At 34.2% G+C, this 20,151-nt stretch overlaps 2 protein-coding genes across 4 annotated transcripts; one reads left to right on the top strand and one right to left on the bottom strand.

The window, feature by feature from the left end:
- The first annotated feature begins 524 nt into the window (after positions 1-524).
- Positions 525-9,157, top strand: LOC109043105 (motile sperm domain-containing protein 1). 2 transcript variants are annotated; one of them, XR_002010150.2, is made up of 7 exons: positions 525-773; positions 2,286-2,444; positions 3,355-3,518; positions 4,387-4,525; positions 5,209-5,373; positions 6,881-6,998; positions 8,455-9,157. XR_002010150.2 is itself a non-coding variant. In XM_019060165.2 (6 exons), the coding sequence occupies exons 2-6, from the start codon at positions 2,312-2,314 to the stop codon at positions 6,913-6,915; spliced, it is 636 nt and encodes a 211-aa protein (XP_018915710.2). In that variant the 5' UTR covers positions 525-773; positions 2,286-2,311; the 3' UTR covers positions 6,916-9,157. The 2 variants fall into 2 exon arrangements, 1 of the variants encoding a protein (XP_018915710.2); XM_019060165.2 differs by having other exon boundaries at positions 6,881-9,157.
- Positions 9,158-9,269: 112 nt separating this feature from the next.
- Positions 9,270-20,128, bottom strand: eIF4EHP (eukaryotic translation initiation factor 4E homologous protein). 2 transcript variants are annotated; one of them, XR_002010149.2, is made up of 7 exons: positions 19,936-20,126; positions 19,006-19,078; positions 17,906-18,148; positions 17,241-17,393; positions 16,189-16,325; positions 12,967-13,192; positions 9,270-11,032 (listed from the first exon to the last, which is right to left on the bottom strand). XR_002010149.2 is itself a non-coding variant. In XM_019060164.2 (6 exons), the coding sequence occupies exons 1-6, from the start codon at positions 19,953-19,955 to the stop codon at positions 10,978-10,980; spliced, it is 681 nt and encodes a 226-aa protein (XP_018915709.1). In that variant the 5' UTR covers positions 19,956-20,128; the 3' UTR covers positions 9,270-10,977. The 2 variants fall into 2 exon arrangements, 1 of the variants encoding a protein (XP_018915709.1); XM_019060164.2 differs by lacking the exon at positions 12,967-13,192 and having other exon boundaries at positions 19,936-20,128.
- Between the last annotated feature and the right edge of the window lie 23 nt (positions 20,129-20,151).

Here is a 20,151-nt window from a genome sequence, read left to right as displayed (position 1 = left end):
AAATGGACTGACAATGAGTTCAATAGAAACTCATCAGGTCGCATTTTGGAGAAAAATTGGTTCGGGAGCAGTTTTGATTTCAATCAGTTGTAAATTTTCAGCTGTTAAAAATCCAAAGTTGAGGAAAAATGTATCCTAGGTTTATTCTCATTTTCTCGACAGTATTTCTGAATTAAAATTTTCTGAAAGAGAATAAGAGAGGCTGAAAACACATGCATTATTTGAAATAGCAAAATTTTGGCGGGTATCGTTTGCTTACAGTGATGCTTTCAATTAATTCTTTTCAAATGTCCCAAGACCTCGGTATTTCAAATTTTTCCTAAAGCAAGGGGCACTCCAGAACACTCTCGATAATTTTTTTTCACTTCTGCTTTAAATAAAAATTTCAATTAAATTTAATAAAGGCTTTGAAACCATGGTTAATGATTTCGTTAAAGTTGAGATGTTCCAAAAGTACCTAGGGAATGAAAGATTTTATGTAATAGCAACTCTGATTTCTAATCACAAACATGACGTCATTATTATCATATTCGAAAGTTCTGTCGTAAACACAAAAAAAAACTGCAATAAGCAAGTTCACGAATCAGTTTTTCGTTTCATTGTGTTTTCAGGTATTTATCTGACAAGTTAGGATTTTGTCTAACTGTAATCAGTACGTTCTATTACAATTCGTGCATTATTTTTGAACTATCTAGTACGGACAGAATTATTCCTGTGGAATTTCCAAAATTGCTTTTCATGGTGTCGTCAGTTTTAGCATTTGCTTTGTTCAGGTACTTACCAATATCATCTATTTTTTGTGTTCAGATTTGATCTTCGAGAGTGATAATCGAATCAACAGCAGCACATTCATCGTTAATTATGTTTAAGGATCAATGTTTAATGTTCATGTTCAAAGAAACCTTAGCAAATCTTAATACCTCTTGATTTCTAGACTCAGTCAATCTTGGCAGAGATAGCCCAAAAGCCTGACACATGAGAACATGCTACAACTGCTAAAGCACAATTCTCTTCAAAGATGCTCCGTGCTAATTTCAATTAGTGTCATTTAATGTAGCTTCTTGTGCCAAATTAACCTGAACATAGTGTAGCCCAATTCGAGCATTAGTTGTTGCGGTTCTTTCTAGGAGCAGTCAACTAAAAGTTCTTGCATCCATCGTTCATCTAGACACTCTTAATTCGAAAACACTACTCTCATGACTAACGTTTTTGATGTTTATGATCTTGATGAGCATAGATCAATTTCTGATGTGTTTACCACAAGACGAAGTTTCTCTAAAATTTCACTGTAGTGAGTTACCTAAGTACCTGCTAGTTGACTCCGAAGAACTGTTTATTCTCTAAGGAACCAAGAGTAAAAAGCACACTGAATGATCATTGCAGTATATTTTTATTGGCTTGCACAAGTTTTCTAAAGATGCTGTTGGAATTAACTCCAAGCACAGTACGTTTTGGCATTGCGGAGGTCTTAAATGAAACCATTTCATGAATATGAAAAGACAATGAAATTCCAACGCCATGAGCCTTCACAAAGTATGTGTCTTTTTGTACCCACCTTCTTTATAACTTACATCCCTCCAATTTTATTCTGTAGCACTAAAGGATCAGGGTAACCTCATTGACTTGTTGACAACTTCAACAGAATGAAATAAAAGAGAATGATGTCAATCTGATTTGAGTAAAGTAAGTATTAGTCTGATGTCATTCCAGCCAGTAGCAAGTCAAGGAACTCTTTGGATACTAGCCTAATGTTTTCAATCTTACTTACTGGTCTGTCAACTTTTACTGCAAAGAAATGCATTTTTAATTCTATAAAGGAAGTTCCTCAAAACCATCCAACCCGTCTGATGCTCCGAAAATATGTAAAATCATTGATTGCTTTTATCTATTATAAGTTAATATTAGAGCTCATATCAATATGCCAGGAGGGAAAAGAAGATCTTATGTGACAGCATCCTTGATTTCTAATCACGAACATGACGCTGAAGGTAGGTAGGACAAGAACATAACAAGATCTATCTACGCAGTCAGTCATTGCGTATCTTTCTAAAATCTACTCCCCTGCCTCGTCGTAACTCGGCCACACTCAATGCTATGTTATATTGGCTGCTCCCTAAAAAATACATCGCAGGCACTCATTACTACGTCACTGCGCAGTAGAGTTCCAAAGCTCGTCCTCGGGAATGATTGACCTGTGTAGATTGGTCTTGAGAAAATAAGTACATATGGTAAGGAAACATTGCCACAGTGATCAAACTATTATTCACGCATTTTTTTATTTTTAGCTACAGGCAACAAAACGGTGGATGGAATGCAGCCTAGGGATGGCAAAGTGCCTTTTTTTGTCTTTCCAAGTTCCCTGACATTTTACCTGGAGGATCGTACCTCACACAAGCAAATCCTGACACTGTACAATCCCTATGAGTTTCCTATCAGATTTAAAGGTAGGTTTTCATCAAATTACTCCTGAACTTATCAAAACTTTTTGTCTTCTTTGGGGCCAAAGAAAGTTTTATTCACAACTTTCTGAAATTGTTTCTCTGGGTTTTTGCATATAATATAAATAAAATACTTGAGTATATTAGCATAAGCACATATTCTCTCTTTATGTAGGGATCAACCAATAAGACAGAGTGGATAATAGAAGTGTCACGACACATGTACATTGTAGGAAATCATCAAATAAAATATAAATGAAGGTTACTAAAATGTAACAATAAAATCAATTTAACTATGTAAAAAGTTTGATTTGATTTGGTTGTTGGAATCAAATGAATTAATAGCCACCAATAACAATTCATCATGACCATTATGTGGATGAATGTTGTCATATTTTAATTTTGAATGACATCATCATTAGGTAGGTAGTACTGGGAGAACAGCATTGTAGTTGCTTGCAAATGGAAAGTAAACAACTGCCAACTTATCTGATGCGTATTTTAATTCCCATCAATTTTCAGCTAAGTTGGTACTCTTTTGTTGAAAATAAATTCCATTTTAACTTTTAAGTGCAAATTTTCATCTGAATGCCTAAAATTATTTTATGAAGTATAACCAGGAATCCCATCATAGAGAATCAAAATTTCTGTGCCAAAGGGAATGAGCAAGAATATTTACAGGAGCCAAATCCAGGTCCAATTACCAGTAAGATCTTTAATTTTCTTCAGTAATCAGTCAAGGTTAATCAGGGAACATTTGTCCCTTTCCTCGCTCTTGCCTCAAATCAATTGGAGGCAGTTAACATGAACCTCTTTTTTGCAGCTTGTGCTTTACTCCTCATGAAGTTCACTCAACATTTTCATTTTGTCAAATTAAATCCTACTAAATGAAAAACGAAACGCCTGTCTTTTTCAGTACTATGCACAAGATCCAAAAACTACTCGGTCGTCGACTCAGAAGGCTTGATTAAATCGCTCAACCGAATAGACATAGTTGTTCGACACAATGCTCCAACCATTGCCAATTGTGGAGTCATCGACAAATTTCGTATTCAGATGATAGATGCCACTACTCGTCAGGTAAAAAAATCAGTCAATTTGCTCAGTGTTTTGCAGTCTGACTCTGCTGTTAAATTCTGTTTTAATGAACTCGCATCTTAATGACAGCTTCTATCATGAAAATTACAAATATTTATTTGTATTTGCTAACTTTTAAATGCAATAATTTGCCACAATTTATCAAGAGCAAATCTCCACAAAAATTAAAATTTGTTCATGTTTACCCAGCATGAAAGGTAATCAACAATCTACCTCTTTTCCATAAGTACCATCACGATCATAGATATAATCTATCCAATTTTGGTGATGATTCTTACATCTTAACTCTCTTAATTGTATTTCAGTGGGTATTATCTTATAGAGTAATTATTTTCTTTTATATTTGTATTATGAAAATGCTATGTAACTGTATATCTCAGTGCAATAAATGTGGAATCGGTCCTCTTTTACCAGGTATTATTTGATTAAAAAAATTTGACGACACATGCACAAGTCAAATTCAATCAATAGCTGATGTGTCGAAAAAATACTTTTGATTTTTGAGTTGAATGATAGATCGAACTCTGAGAGGATTTTTACCCTATAATGATAAAATTGACTTCAAAGAAGCTTTCAAAGACTCAAAAGCAGTTCATAGATTTTTCCAAATTTATAAAACTGTCAAAAGTGAGGAACAAATCAGAATTTATTTTCGTATTATTGCTTTTAAAAGCATCAAAGATGAAATAATGGAATTGAATTCAGTTCTCGAAATTTTGATTTCTAATTTTACATGTAAGGCGATCATGGAAAATTATAGAATTTTCAGAGAATTTTTTGCATGTGTTCTGATAAGAACCATGTTAACCATGTTGTTTCTTTCTTAATTTTTCTCAATTTTTTTTTCCAGGTAATCGGTAAAAAAGATGTGATTGCAACATTGATTTCTGAAAAACAAAGTAACCAAATCAACAATGGAGAGATTTTCAAAAATATCCCTCTACACACTGTATCTCACAGGGACTCTTTCAGCTATCGAAGTATGCCAGGTAATTCCAATGTGTGCATTTTTAATAGTGGCAGGAAAGGAAAATTCAGTGGCAAGAGAGACCTATTGTTTCTTTGAGTGAATGTAATTTTTATTGTTTCTTTCAAGGAAGAAGAAAAATTCTTGAAATACACCAAAAGCTTTCCCATTTCAAACACAGTTTGAACTAAAAAGGATCAATTTTGTCGCCTTATGCCTCCAAGGATAAATGTTACATCTAAAAAAAATGCGTTTACAGGATAAAATTTAATTGTCAGGTAGATGTATTGCCTTACAAGATCTTACTTAATAGTTGATCTTTTCGAGCACTCATCGTAGCTTACTTAAATTTTCGGACGTAGATTTTAAATAAAAATGTAAAAGTCAAGCAAACCAAAATGTAGTGTAATGTTGATTGAAACTGTAACTTCCTCAGTACCTACAAAAAACCGGTCTTCTGAGCCAAATCAAAATTTTTGCTCTGAACTGTGCTCTTGAAATGAAATGATGCACATATTTTGCTCCAAGAATCCTAGTGGTTGTCGGTTTGAACTGTCAGGTTCTTTGTGTAAAACATTTAATTTTTTGGGATTTTCTTATTTTAATTTTTTTCCTTTTAGCCTTTCAAATCTCAGCATCAAATACTTTTACACATTACGTGTCCATGACCCATTGATTCATTATATTTTTTACTATTGTTTCCAGAACAGTCTCAGGCCTTACAATACTCCTCTTCAACGCCTAATATTGAAGTTATACTTATCGCCATTGCTTGCATCATCATATTACTTCTCCCTACCGAAGGACTTAGCTTCTTCCCCCAACTTCAGATCTCTGTTAATTTTAAATTAATTTGTTCTTATGTTCTTGGTAAGTGTCATTGAGATAAACTCCATTTAGCTTTTTTTGGTTTCTAATCGATTGTTGATCCGAGGTCTTTTGGGTAATAACGTTTCATCCAAAGTCTTATAAAGGTTGTAAAGTAATTATGCTGTTATTGAAATAACTCCGTGAAAGAACCAAAATTGACGATTGCGGAGATGATTTTTTGCAAAAAACGGTCTTCTAATTCCAACACTCAGGCTGCAATTTTTTAAAGTGTATTTACTTGTTTGGGGGCTTTTGCCACATCCTGCAAAATAAATTTCTGCTTCTTTTTCTTTCATATTGATCAGCAGTAAGTAATAAATTTAACAATTTGAATAATATACAAGAGTGGCGGACTTAGACTTTGGCTGATTATGATGTTATGCTCACAGTACAAACAAAACCCTCTCTCTGCACATTTTATATACATATCTAGAAAATTTCATTACTGTTATGAGCCCCAGACTCAAAACCTCTCCGACAGGCGTCTAAAAAATAAATCCAGCCGCGTGCCTCACAGAGGATTTTCATGAGCAACGAACAAAATGAAATTTCCCGCAACTTTTACACATCATTGTTTTTTCCCTCTTAAATATTGCAGTACTCTATATCTCCAAAACAAATTGGCAAGAGACAGAACCATTTTTTGTCTCAGAAAACTTTTCATTCAGAGAAATTTGTTTCATGACAAGTGGCACTCAATGAACAAAGTAAGACCCAGTATAGTAATTTCCGTTATAACGGGTGTCGTTTTGGAGATGGAATATTGCAAAGGAAATTACAATTATAATGTAGGTTAACAGTACATTCCATACTGACGTCAACAGATAACACAGATCCACAATGGGTCTGTTGCATGTAAGAGGTACAGTCAAGTGAATAGATTTGCTACATGTAAGATCTGAAGAAAATCACAATGGGTACATAAGAAAAGTTGCCCAAAGACAGACGCAAGATAATTAAATCTATATTAACAAACAATTTCGTAAAATGTTACAAACTCTTCTTTTGCATGATTTCACTCAATTAAAGCTTTGGTTTTTGTGAAACCGAGAATGAGAAGAGAACCAACGATTGAAATTATAAACAAGAAGAAGTTTGCAAGATTCTTTGTTCATCTAGCGAGGTTTTCTAATGTCTCTCTCTGAGTTTGCCAGCATCTATGATAAACTGCCCACTGAGGAGGAAAATTTTGAGAAGCATGTTACAAAGCACGCAAATTGCATGCTTCAAAGGGGGTTTCGGATTATTTTGAAGTTCCTATCGAGTTTTTCAAGTGATTTTTCTGGACACAGGTCTTTTCACTCAACTGTATCCTTGGCAAGCATCCTATACATTATCGTGAAATTTTAGGACTTGCCCAATTTATATAATGCAAAGTGCAGGTCGCTAGCCTAGAATGAAATGTATTTGATTTTGATATTCACCTCATTCTTTTTCATTTTCCAATATCCTGTGCTCTATTGGCAATTGTGACATCTGATTATTATCTTTCATTTTTATCTTTTAGGGTTGTTGACAATGGTTGTGCTTAGACCTCACTGAACCTCTTCAGGGCGGTGACAGTTAATGCGTTTGTTGGAAAAGAACTTGGTGCTGACAAATCATGGAGGGTTCTCAACCTGGAGGTGCAAATATAAACTTTACCATTGATTTAATCCATCTTCCCAGCAATCCCATCCTTCGAAATAGTGTGTAATTCAAGGCCTGTGTAAAGCTGGTCGTCTTCTATGTACTCAATAGAAAACGAAAGTCAATTCATCGATAGTTTAGTTTTGAAGCCTCTCAATGTGAGGTGATTTGTACATTTTTGGATATTGATCCTCTCGTTGCCACTTGCCAAACACAAACTTCAGCCTTGTTAGAGGTATCAATCTGTTGACATCTGGGAAAGTAAAGTCCCTTGAATTTGTTTTTATGATTCTAGTAATAAGACGATAGGAAAAAAGGGAAAACGTAAGATGAAAGATTGCTGTATAAACCTTTTTAGCATGACAATTGTCTCACATCGATTTTTCAGGCTCAATTTTCTCACTTTTCCTCATTCTCTCACTCTTTTTTCAGAGTGGTTGTTATTTTCTTCTTCTTTTTATTTTATTTTCTTCTTTCTCTCTTTAAAATGAAAAGATAAATGCCTCTGAAGGATTCTTGCTCCTACTTATATTTTTTATCCATTTCACCCTTCATTTTTATCGATAAAAGCTAATCTTGTTTGTGACGTACAAACTGACTCTGCAGTTGATGAAAGGACTGGTTATCTTTCATGAAAAATGTAGATTATTACATTTTGCATCTTGGATGGGAAACATGAACTACTTCTGTTTTTAACTTTTTTTGTAAGGAGACATCCCTCATCCCTCCTATTCCACTTCCAGTTCTGCTCATAAGTTCACTTTTCTTCCTTACTGTTGCTTCAAAGAAATGTTTCTCAAATAAAATTTGTACGATTCATAGTTTTTCCTGGTCTTAAAAATACATGTTGCAACGCAAAGTCCCTCTCTTTGCCTTTGTTCCTTACGACAGAGTAATATTTAATTTGGCAGTACATGATAGTGGAGTTGAGAACAATAGGCCATTAGATAAGTTATAATCTAAGCATCTTGTACTTGTCTCCTCTTTAAACTTCAATGTAGAAAGCAAGTAATGCAACGAAATTAAATTATCTCTGAAACAAAGTATCAACACATATACTCAACATTAATCAAATAGAACACTAATGGGTCAGTTGCGCCAGCCGCAGAATTAAAATAACAATGAGATCAGACTCAATATCTAGTCTCCGAGTCAAATATTAATGGAAATATTGTTCTTTGAAAACACTGTGTGCTACGTCATCTGCTGCACTAGAATATTTACCATGGTTTCTTCCACCTTGAATTCATCAATGAAGGATTCTCAAATTTACATTGGTTGTTGGAATGAAAACGGGGATGCAATCAAGGTGGAATCAACCATGGTACGTACCATGGATGGCACCATACATCAAGTTTTTTAAACCAAGTGACTCATCATACAAATGACATCATTTGTATTTTTAACATTTAACTAATGTACATAATTTTTAAATCCTTTTATCTTCTCAAGGAATGAAGAGCTGCGGTGTGGAAGTAGACTGTTTGAATTACCCGATTCAAAACGGTCGGCGTTGTTGGACTCCGTCAAAATTACCTGATGGCTTGTTCGATTACATATGAAAGCCTATCGTTTCTACCAAACGCTCAACAATCTCAGGAGGTCAATGGGACTGTTGGGTTGCGTTTGGAAACGGAAGAACCAAACGGAATCGGACAAGTTTACTTCGACATAGCACCCGATTTTCAAACTTGCCATGTGAATCATATTTTGCCAAAAATGTTTAAGAGGAAACATGACAAAGGGTCTTAGTTCATAGCTTGTCCAGTGCTTCATTTTCAATTGTTCTGGTATTTTTTTACCCGTGATTACTTCAATTCTCAAAACTGAAGTTGAATTTTTCAATATTCTCATTTGTAATGTAAGTTTAATCTGTTGCTCCGTGGGATGTTCTCTTTTTGTATGCTCCCTTATAAAACTGAACTTACTAACTTGTGACTATTTTTTTTTTTAGTTCTATGTATATACATACATACCTACATTGTTCTTTTTTATTTTTTTACTACAGAGTTTTTCATTTTTTGTTCTTTTTTTACAGCAAAAATGTAAATCGGAGTACTTCTATGTGGTTTTAATTTTTTGTTTTTATTTTTATTCAGTTTTTGATGGCTGTAAATATTTGTTTGTTCTTAGTAGATTGTTTATGATGCCCTAAGGTCTTGATGAGTTTTCTTCTTTCTGTTTTTTGACTACTTTGTTGTCGGAACAGATTTATCATTACTCTACCACATTCAAACAGGATCAAAGAAAAATAAAAGGCTACCAAGTGTTAATGAAAATCACTTTATTTGCATAAAATTCTGTCTTTAATTTTTGTTGCAATTCGTTCCTGCAAATTACAAATTTGCTTTATTTTATCAAAATTAAAAATATGCATTTCTCGATCATATTACTTGCACCTTTTAAAATATTTGCTTGTGCAAATATCATTTAAATTATACAGTAACAAGAAAATTAAAGACCTATGGTACAATCAGTGATAGGGCTGTTCTCTCTATATGTATATAACAGCTTTAAAAATGAGCAGTAGAGGTTTGGCAGGTCAATTATCAACCGACAATCAATGTATGCAAAATAACAAGACAAAATGCTCTGAATCAATATTTAAAACGGATCTGACATCACTTTCAACTTTCTTCCAGAAAAAAAGTAATAGCACATAAAACTAGGTTCAATGCCTGCAATGAAAGTTGAAGATTCGAAGAAATTATCCTACGCAGGAGGGGTGGCTAGCAGCAATTGAAATGAGATGGCTTTTGTGGTGTTTGATGATCAGAAATTCTGAGTGAGCTTAGATAGTACGCTGTTTGCCAATTAAAGAATCTTCGTTAATTTAAGTGGACAGACTTTAAGAGAAAAATTTCGTGAATTTGCCAAGCTTTTTCTGACCAAAATGTTGAAAAAGCCTCCAACTTATGTAATAAATGAATCATTTATCATCGTGGTAACATGCCTAAAACAAAGGGCGTGTCTACTGTGTGATTTACAACGGTCACCTTAATTCTCAATTCTCTTTTTTGGAGCAATCATTTTTCAAACAATTATTTTTGACACTTGCAAAAATTCTGAATACAGAGAAAAATAAAAAACGAAGAAATTCATATTTTTTTCATGAAGTTCCTTGACATTTTAAGGAAGATTTATCAATTACTTCAGTTTTTTAAACCAGATTTTGCTATCTACTATACTATAGTCTTCAGAAAATTAAAGTAACTTTGAAAACTGACAGTTAACAAACTCTCTTCTTAGTGGCTAAACTTTCTGCAACTCTGCTTAAACTGGTGTAGTTGAAGGCAATACTGAAATAAAATTTCAGCAAAATCATTTAAATTCACTCAATAAGCTAAAACACTTTCCCGAAACTGACTTCACCCAGTTTATTTGAATTATTTTTATCTGATAAAAGAGTTGAAAATCAATTCATGTCCTTATAGTTATGAAAATTTGACATTGAGTCATGGCCAAAATTAGCTATTTTATTGATGCAATCTGATGACAATGGGTAACATGATGAAAGAGTACCTGGCACCTTGCAGTTTTTAAAATCAGTGAGAGCAAAATGTCTAAAATCATCAGAACCGAAAGCAACAAACTAAATAATGAACCGAATAATTTGGGTATAACTGCCTGAGGAAACAGTTCGACAACAATGAACAAACAGCCAGTTCTAACTACAGTGTGTTAACATTCCTTTGGAAATGAATCAATTTCATGCTACCCCAATATCAACTAATCAATCCTTTAAAAATATACTGATAAAAAGTAAATACATTCATCATTGGTAAAAACAGTTATCACAAATTTCCTTTTTTAAAACAAAAAGCTCTGTTAAAAAAACCTTGGATGGCAAAAAAATCAAAATCAAATGACCAAAAAATAAATTTGATTAAAAAATTAATGTAAAACATGGAGGTTAAGTCACTGATTGATTTTCTTCGTTACACACTGCCTCAAATGAACTCAAAGAGAAGAGTGTCATTTTATTCTTGATACTGGTAGGATGTCAGCATTCCGGAAACTGAAATTATCTCTGAAACAGAACAGAGGGAAACAGAAATTTATGGATGTTTTCGAGGTTGATTTTATTATATTGCACACCCTTTTTAGGTGATTCTTGTAGACCTACATTTTTAGAAAATTATTACATTTTTATCATTTATTGATACCTACTGTTTATGGACTAATGAAACGAACATGAATGAACATCTAAGTACCAAAAAATTTTGCTGCTTTCCTTTCTTCTCTTGTGATTTGTTACAACAGATGAGACACAATGTCCAATACTTGATTTTAATACTGTGTTACACTAATACAGTCAGCAAGAGGAACATTGAAGATGAGGTGAAATTTTTACCTCATTATGATAAAATTGACTTTAAAGGAGCTTTTAAATGCTGGAAAGCAGTTCATAGAATTTTCTCAATTCATAATTTTAAGACCAGAAAATAAATTAGACAACTTGTCACAAAACCACATTTATTTAAACGGCTTTAAAAATAAAATACTCTGAAATGAGGAAATAAAGACTAAAATGGAATTTAAAACAAAAAGTTTTTTTTCCCTTAAAACAGACTCAAAAAGAAATAATTAAGGAAAAGAAGGGAGGGAGAAAATACCTCAGTATTATTCCTGTCCAAATTTTGAATTAGCTCGTAATCTCGCTTATAATATAACAGCTAGAAATTACTGCGATGAAAAGCCCTATTCATTTTGCCTAAATCTAATGAATTATTGATAAGACTTAGCAAATAAGGCGAGAAGAAGAGCACAATCATGCAAAAGCTTTACACATATTCAAAATCACTTAGATTGATAGATAATAATGCAAATAATTGAGTTAGAGAAGCTGGAGTAAAAACGGAGAAAAGAAGTGGCGTCGGATTGAATTTGGTGTGAATAACTGAGAGCTTGTTTAAAATGCTCCTTAGACCAATTCCCCCTTTTTTCTAACCGCAGATTAGTGGGTAAATTTTTCATGTTGTTTCTTCCCCTCCCTCCCTTTTTACCACATTTTTTAATTTTGATTGTGATCTGAGTCCACATAATAGACCACTAGATAAGATGCGAAATCAAGCATTCTGATTCATGTTCCCATATCAAAATTTTACGCAGAACACGATTCACGTGACAAAAAAAACTGAAATATACTCCTAATGAAAATACTTGACAGTTTTTGAAGCATAAATTCAAACCTCCCGCTCAGGAAAAAACAGAAGTCTGCGGGAGTCGAATCGAGCACTGAACGTTACTGAAACAATCTCTGCAGTATAAAAATATGGCAGCCTCAACCTCAGCGCTTTAGCTCAGCTGTTGCACGATTTTAAAACTCTGGACAACACAAGGCGGGAAGGAACACTGATTGATTACGAAGCCTGCCAAGACCATTGTAGCGCACAATTTTAATCGAGTAGACTTTTTTTTTTCTTCCTAGTGGGGAATTGAAAATTCCTGTAACGAATGTAAACTAAATGCGTTAATATCTCATTTTCAGTTAGGAGTTGATTTCAGTGATTTTCATTGCGCAGATCTGATTTTATGTGAAATCTTATTTGGGAAACATGTATCAGGATGCTTCAATTCGTACCTTGTCTAATGGTCCATTCAGTCAAATTTCATGATTCAAGTCTACTATATTCAGTTAAATTTCGATCATATTTTGCAAAATACAGGATCAAGAAATTATGTCCTTGCAATCTCAAAAATATCTAGGAAGAATGCAAATAAAAGAGGTTACAAGCAAAGCACTCACTCCCTTGGTTACAACTGTCTTAATGAATATGGAACTGATGTGAGATCCTGAATTTGATCCTGATTTTAAAAAAAACTTGTAGATTGAACCGGTTCTATGATGACAGAAAGCGGAGTAGAAACATAGAGGAGAGAAGTTTGAGGGGAAGGAAGTAAAGTAAGATGTAACGAATCGATGAAAAATATGCCTCTACAAAAGCAATAAAAAAACAGTACTTGTTTGATATTATGTTCTGATTCTGTCTGTCCCATTGTTCCGCTCCTCTACAAATATGGCTACGGGTCCATGAGCGATCGTGGCGGTCCGTCTACTGATATTGAGCCTCTAGATGAAATCCGGTTATTGGGTGGAACGAACATGATTCTCGATGGTAAACGAGGATTCATTGTTTTCAAACTTTCGAGTGGTTTACGCGTTGAATTTTGAGTTGTGTGTTTTAATCTTCAAAAGTCAAAACAATTAAGTCAGATAAATGGAAAAAAAAACCTGCAAGTGATGATAGCTGAGTGAAATGAATAAAAAATGCAATGGTACCCAAACAGAAAACTTCCCTAAAAAGTAAGTTCTACTGACATTTTTAAATTTATACTTATCCTTCAAAAATTTCTTGGATCCCAAAATTTACCATTACATGAAAAGAGGGGATGAAGGAAGATGTTAAAGGAAAATTAAACTATCCAAAAAATTGAACGTATAAAAATTTAAACAAATACGTTTCAATTTTGAAAAAAGGAAAGGAGCCAAGAAATTGTTGAGGGCACTGTGACTCATGCTGAAAATATCTTTCATTTGAGAAGGAGTAGCTGATGTCGATGCCTTGAGAACTTAGGAAAAATGATGAATCACATAGAGGCAAAAATAAAACTGGCTGAGGAGCAAAAACCAAAAATATCTGAGTCTTCTCAGCATTCTTTGATTTGACATTGAAGCTGCCATGTTATCAAAATCGAGGGTGCCAAAATTATTTAACCGGCAGCCATTAACCTGCCATTTTCCCCCCAAATAAATTAATCTATATGGGAGCTATCACCTTTTACCTAAATGTTTTTGTTACTTTTATTTTTTGTTGGACCTGTTGCCCTACTTACTGTAGGTCATTGAGTGGCGTAACCGTTCTCAGAATCATTTAATTTCTTTGATTTATAATAACTACTGCCTTGATTCACAGAAATGTGGCTTGAACCCCATTTTGCATACTGCTGTGTATCTTGAAAAATTAGATCTGAGAGAAAAATACGATTTTCTGAGGAGTAAACATGTCATCATATTTTGAATTCAAAGTACCTAAAATTAGGAATGGAGATATTGGTAGCCCTCTTACACTTATTTCTGAGCCTGGTCTCTCTTCGTAAAGGAGAGGTATGTTGAGGACTGTTCGATTGTGCTTCTTATATTTTAGCTTTTCAATGATACTTTGACCTATTCTCAGTGGTCATCAGAAATGACAACTGTGGGTAGTAAAGACGACTGTAACCGACGCTGCTGGGCATCTTGAGTAGAGTACAGTCATGCCCCCACCAAGTTGGGGTCTATTGTTTCAACCTCCCACTTATAGGTTGCGCAGGCAGTTGCCCACACGACAAGAGATTCTTAATTTAACCTCAACATGGCTCAACAGAAGGGACATACTACTTCCAGGATAAAATTACAAAAGACAAAAACCTCTGCTCAATGACTCACTCAATGAGATCACTCCTCCTGCACTTTTGTTTGTATTTTACGGTACTTTCTCTTCAAAATCTGATGATACACTACTCCAAAAAGAGAGGTGTACTTCATCTGGGTTTAATTATTTTAAGTAAAATTTTAACGTTGGATAAAAATGTAAAAAAAATGAATATATCTTGAGCCCAGATAATTGAAACACTTCTTGAAATTAACACTTGTACAGTATAACTCGGAATCTAAGGGTTTTTTGGGACGAGAAAGACGATTCTGGCATCGGTTTTCCAGAAAAGTCAGTCCTTTTCAAAATGGCGGCGGTCAAAATGGCGGCCTAGAGCGAGAAGTGGATATTTAGGCTGCTTATCGTTGGATTTGCATGAAACTTGGTATCCGGGGGTATTTCGGCACGAGAAGAACGAATCTTTCATTGGATATCTGAAATTCCGAAAAATTTCAAAATGGCGGCGAAAAAGTGGCGAGAAATCAGTTTTACGGCTGTTTACCGATGTATTTGCATGAAATGCGATATCGATTATTTAGTATTTCAAGAATTAATGAAAGATTTCTTTTTATCCAGCCAAAAACCACCAGGATATCGCATTTCATGCAAATACATCGGTAAACAGCCGTAAAACTGATTTCTCGCCACTTTTTCGCCGCCATTTTGAAATTTTTCGGAATTTCAGATATCCAATGAAAGATTCGTTCTTCTCGTGCCGAAATACCCCCGGATACCTAATAGCGTAATGTAACAAATGTACATGAAACAATTTTTAAACACCAGAGGGAAGCTAATGGAGCCAGTTCAAAATACTATAAGTACTCCCCTATCCATCAGATAAAGCATACTAAAGCAGCAACAGATAGAACACCCCATTAGCGCTTCCATGCACCCATTGAAGGCACATTCTGAGATCAGAGTACATACATAGACATCCCAACATGATAAAAAAAATGAGTGCAAAAAATAATTAAAGAAGTTTTCATAATTTCTGAGCACTGACATTCAAGAAAAAAAAAATTTCCTGAATTTTTTTGGTATTCTAACTTTTCAACCATAGAAACACCCTTATTTCATATAAGAAAGGCTGTCGAAACTGAGACTGTAAGAAAATTCTTCAAATATTAGATAGAATTTTTTATATAATTTTAAAATATAGATACCTTTTACAGGCAAGGGATCGTATTGAGAGACGCCTCAACTCTTCAGTTGAAAGCAACATTCATGAGTATGGGGAAAAACATTTGATCCATTCAAAAGCGATCATTAACACTGAATGGCACTAATATTTGTCCCACCACACCTATAAAAGACTTGATTCTAGACTAATCTTATTTTAACTCTCCAGGGTGCATTTCTGAATCAAGGTTTTTAAATCATAGTGCCTAGAATTCTTAACGTGCTCATTCTCTAGTACTTCCGTGATTTTTAAGGTCTTGGACACCATGTTTTGAATGGTTGTGATTTTTACTTTTTCTCCTCATGTCTTTAAGTTTAATTTCGAATGATTGTGGCTACATCCTTGAGATGGAAGTTACAAATTCATTTTCTAAAAAAAACCGCGATTTTTAGCGATTAACATTTGTCAATTCTATAGTTCAATGATTTGCTAAAGAAATAAATTAAGGTAAATGATCAATGTTTCTATCTTTTTTTTTAGTTCATCACAAGATGGGTTTCTTTAATGTGGACCTGAATTTACCAATTGTACCTGAAAGGAGAAAAAGTTATATACATTTGTGAGGAATTGAAATATAAAATGATTACTCACTTGAGGCTATCATTATGAGTTTTGTACTCGAGTATTGTATTAGGTGGCAGGTTTAAGACTCTCCTTAAGGTATCGCGTATTCTATTAGTTGTCGCCTGATCAGAGGCAGATTTATTCCATACTGAGATTATGTCTTCCTGCAGAGATAAATACATAAAGAACAGGTGATGAGCAACATAGTGTATTAGCTGTAATAAACAAGTCCTAGACATCCACATCAGAGTTGGGTGAAAATAATTTGGCAATTACTGAAATTAGTGCGGCAACTCTGACTAGACGTTCGGTCCTTCGAATTCTCTACCTGATAAGATAGATCAATTGTCAAATTATTCGTCCAATCAACGATTAATTGGACGTTGCTAATTGACCTCGAGGTCATTTCCGAACAATTTTTTCCCAACTCTGATCCACATATAAGCTATTAGAGGTCAATTTTGAAACTCGTAGTTCAACAGTTCGTAGTTTTCAACATTTCATTTTCGACTACTTTCAGATATGTGACGGTCATTTTTACAAGTTTAATGCAAACACAAAATTTTTCGCCCCCCCCCCCCCCTCCTCTGGATTTCCCTCATTTTCATTCATAATTTCTTATACTTGAGCTCTTCTTTTCCAAAATGTTCAGAACGCCATGTCAAATTTAAGTTTACCTGATAAATAGTCTGAAGTTGCCAACTTCTAAGATTCTTGAAGAGAAAATCCTTTGTCACATAATAAAAAATAATTCCTGTAGGTTTTCAGCTCGATTGGACCATTGATAGTTTTCTTGCAAATTGATTTTTTGCCGCTTTCAAAAATATCACTGATAAAGTGAACATCCTAATGGAAGCACTTGGGGAAAGCACATGCAACGGGGAAAAACTTGTTAGTGGGAGTTCTAAAAAAGGTTAAAAGGAGTTGAAATTCTTCAGGAATTTTTGTTTGGACTGATAGGAGACTGCAGAGCTGAACTTTTTTAACTCTTTTTTTTTTACATGCAAATAAGCCATACCCAAAGCAATGTGGGTAATCAGGGTACTTTACAGCGAATGAAATATATAAAATTTGCATACCTGAAACCGTATTGACACAACTGCTCCACATATTTCTTCACCGACCATAAATTGTTCCCCTAGCATTGCAAGTACTAAATTTTCCCAGCACCTTGATGCTAAGCCTTTCCGTAATCTTACTATCCACTTTCCGCCTCTTTCATTGGCTTCATCCTGGCGAATACAAAAATACTAAATTAGGCAAAGATGTTAAAGTTCCAAACATTAAATGGTAAAAATAATTCTCTTTTTAGTATACAGTTATCTGACATATAAATTGTATGAGATGTTGTAAAATTTCACACTTAAAGTATTTAGAAGTCACTTGGACAAGTGTGTACATGAATTAGTCTGAGAGGAATCAAAATTTAGAAACTTCTATCAGGCAGTTTTTAATTTCAATTGCACAGAATGTTTAACCGTTTAACAGACTTATGAACACAAATTATAAAATAGCACAGGGATACTTTTAAAAATTAAAACAAGATTATAGCCAGCAATATCTTAAAGTTTGAGGTATATCAATTTATGCTCTGTCAAAATTTAGTACATATGCTAGTTTCCTTAAAGATAACCAAGTATCTGCAAAAGTTGAAAAGGTTTAAAGAGGGCCGGAAAGTGATGCACATTTCTGCACGATTTTCATGAGAATGATTTTAATCTCATTTGCCTTAAAAAATACTAACCTCCCACATAGGTTTAATGCCAACTTTGAAGAGATGGAAATCACTGAGACACTGAAGCTCGGAAGGTCGCACTAAATGACTGTATATGGCCCAAAACTGCTCCACTGAACCAAATCTTCCTATCAATTTTAAATTTTGGTCATAACTTTGCACCTGAGGAGTTCTACCGGGATTTCTTCGGCTGAACCATAGCCAATACTGATACTGTAGTTTATGGTCGCCGGGTGGTATTTTGAAAGGTATCTGAAAAAAAGAATACATAAAATAAGGCTTCGTCAACAGCTATTTAATTGACAATTTATAACATTTGCAATGGCTATTTTCATTGACTGTTCTGGTGCTCAGTTGAATCTTCTCGTACAGAATATAGCATCATAGAACCTGTTGATATTATTTAAATTATTGATATCCTTTTTGAATTTGTGAAAAGAACTGAGGACTCACGTCTACATTTTGAAAAAAGGCTACTTATCCCACAGAATCTACATTCCTACCCACAGCGACCTCCAGGTCAGTACAAAACAAAAACTAAACAAAAAGAATAGCCCCTAGCACACATTTTGCAGTTATGATCATTTTAGAGAAGTTGATAGATTTTTAAAACCTTTAAGATCAGCAATTACTTGAAATTTAACGTCAGTGCAACTGATGAAGGGCTGCCAGTTTGAAATGCGTCTGCTACACTCTTTTTTAAACAATTAGGAGAGATGGATAGTCCATTCTTTTCGGTGCGAGTACCCTTGCTTGTTATGTTAGCTTGGTAACAACAAATTAGTCCTTTAATTACCAGACTCTTTACCCTTAGAATCTTCTATGATGGAATTTTTAAGTAATTATAAAGCACAATCTGAGGAAAAAAGTAAAATTTCTCTCAATGCAAGAGCCAAGGGCTCCACACCTTAAAAATACAAAAAGGATACCGGTTTTGCTTAATGTGCGTTCAGAAATAGGCAGCTGTGATGACAAATTTTCAATGTCATCTCATGAAAAATAGAGACATGATTTTCGACAACACTTTTAGCACCTTTTCCAAAACAGATTAAAAATGAAAAAGAAGACATTTAACAAGACATTTCCTATTTTCTCCAATAAATACTCACCAGCAACACCTTATCAGCACTTAACAAATCTGTGCAAGTCAGGTCATCATTTGAATCATCGTTATTCTTTGAGCTGAAAAGTAAAGAAAAATACAGTGTTCCTTGAGAAATTGAAATCTTAATGCGAGGGAAAAATTTGGCTCGGGATTAACTTTGTAACACAATTGAATTTGTCTTGAGATCACAAAAACATTACAGAACTACTTGGCATTATTCGAGTAAACTAGCATGGTATCCATTGCAATGATTTTGCTCGTTAGTCTCAGATTGCAATGAAAATTTGTAGCTATGAGAGATCAAGGTGATAAACTCATGGACATTGCATGCAGAACTGATTTGTAGTAACTATACGTAAACTACCTGAGTACTCAAGTAATTATAACTATTGAGCTCTAAAAAAAAATTGCGCTAGACTAGGATGCTAACCAAACATAGAACATTTTTTTGAACCACAGCGAGTTTTTGCTTTCATCCTAAATTGAGCTCCTCATAATTTTTACAATGATTCTGCTCCCTCAGCCAGTCGGACAATAGCGTAAGTAATGAAGTTCTGAATTGTGGCATACAAGAAGGAATAATTGAGGAGGAACATTTGAACTTCCGATAAAAGATACAAGTCTCCAAATGTCCAAATGGCACAGTTAATAATGTGAGATACTCCAATGATTAGTTAAAAAGGATGAATTAGAGGATTTGGCCCATTGATCCGATTCAGAGACCTGCTTGCCAACAAGTAATGAAAAGGTAGAGTAGACAGAAATCTTTCGCTCGAGAATTCATTGCACAATTTTACCAGCATGAAACAAGTTAATCTTCCATTATCGGTGAAATATTAAAAACTTGATAACAAATAAAGACAGGAAAATGAGGAAATTCAACAGCGATGAACCTGGAGAATGAGATAGGAACCAGAGGTGTTAGGATACTTACTTTTCGAATTTGTTGGACATAATGAGCAAAATTAATTTCTACGACCTAGCGAAAAGAAATGAAAGGCAAAACGAACGTAAGTTAAAGTCTCGATTAACACAGTCAACAAAATTAATTAAAACTCATGGACAAACGCAGATGGATCTATTTTCATTTCATCCTTTTATTTACATCGACAAAGGAAGCTTTTGTTCTTTTACCTCCAAGTTGCACCTG

The sequence above is a fragment of the Bemisia tabaci genome, chromosome 1 (genome assembly GCF_918797505.1).
Source record: "Bemisia tabaci chromosome 1, PGI_BMITA_v3".
In the NCBI taxonomy this organism is placed as follows: domain Eukaryota; kingdom Metazoa; phylum Arthropoda; class Insecta; order Hemiptera; family Aleyrodidae; genus Bemisia; species Bemisia tabaci.
This window is presented reverse-complemented; position numbering and strand designations above follow the sequence as displayed.

Excerpts from the sequence above, each read along its gene's own strand:
- LOC109043105 (XM_019060165.2), top strand. The coding sequence starts at position 2,312 with ATGCAGCCTAGGGATGGCAAAGTGCCTTTTTTTGTCTTTCCAAGTTCC. Across the intron at positions 4,526-5,208 it reads CAGCTATCGAAGTATGCCAG|AACAGTCTCAGGCCTTACAA; the intron begins GTAATTCCAATG and ends TATTGTTTCCAG. Across the intron at positions 5,374-6,880 it reads AATTTGTTCTTATGTTCTTG|GGTTGTTGACAATGGTTGTG; the intron begins GTAAGTGTCATT and ends TTTATCTTTTAG.
- eIF4EHP (XM_019060164.2), bottom strand. The coding sequence starts at position 19,955 with ATGTCCAACAAATTCGAAAA. Across the intron at positions 18,149-19,005 it reads GTGCTGATAAGGTGTTGCTG|ATACCTTTCAAAATACCACC; the intron begins GTGAGTATTTAT and ends TCTTTTTTTCAG. Across the intron at positions 17,394-17,905 it reads GCATTAAACCTATGTGGGAG|GATGAAGCCAATGAAAGAGG; the intron begins GTTAGTATTTTT and ends TGTATTCGCCAG.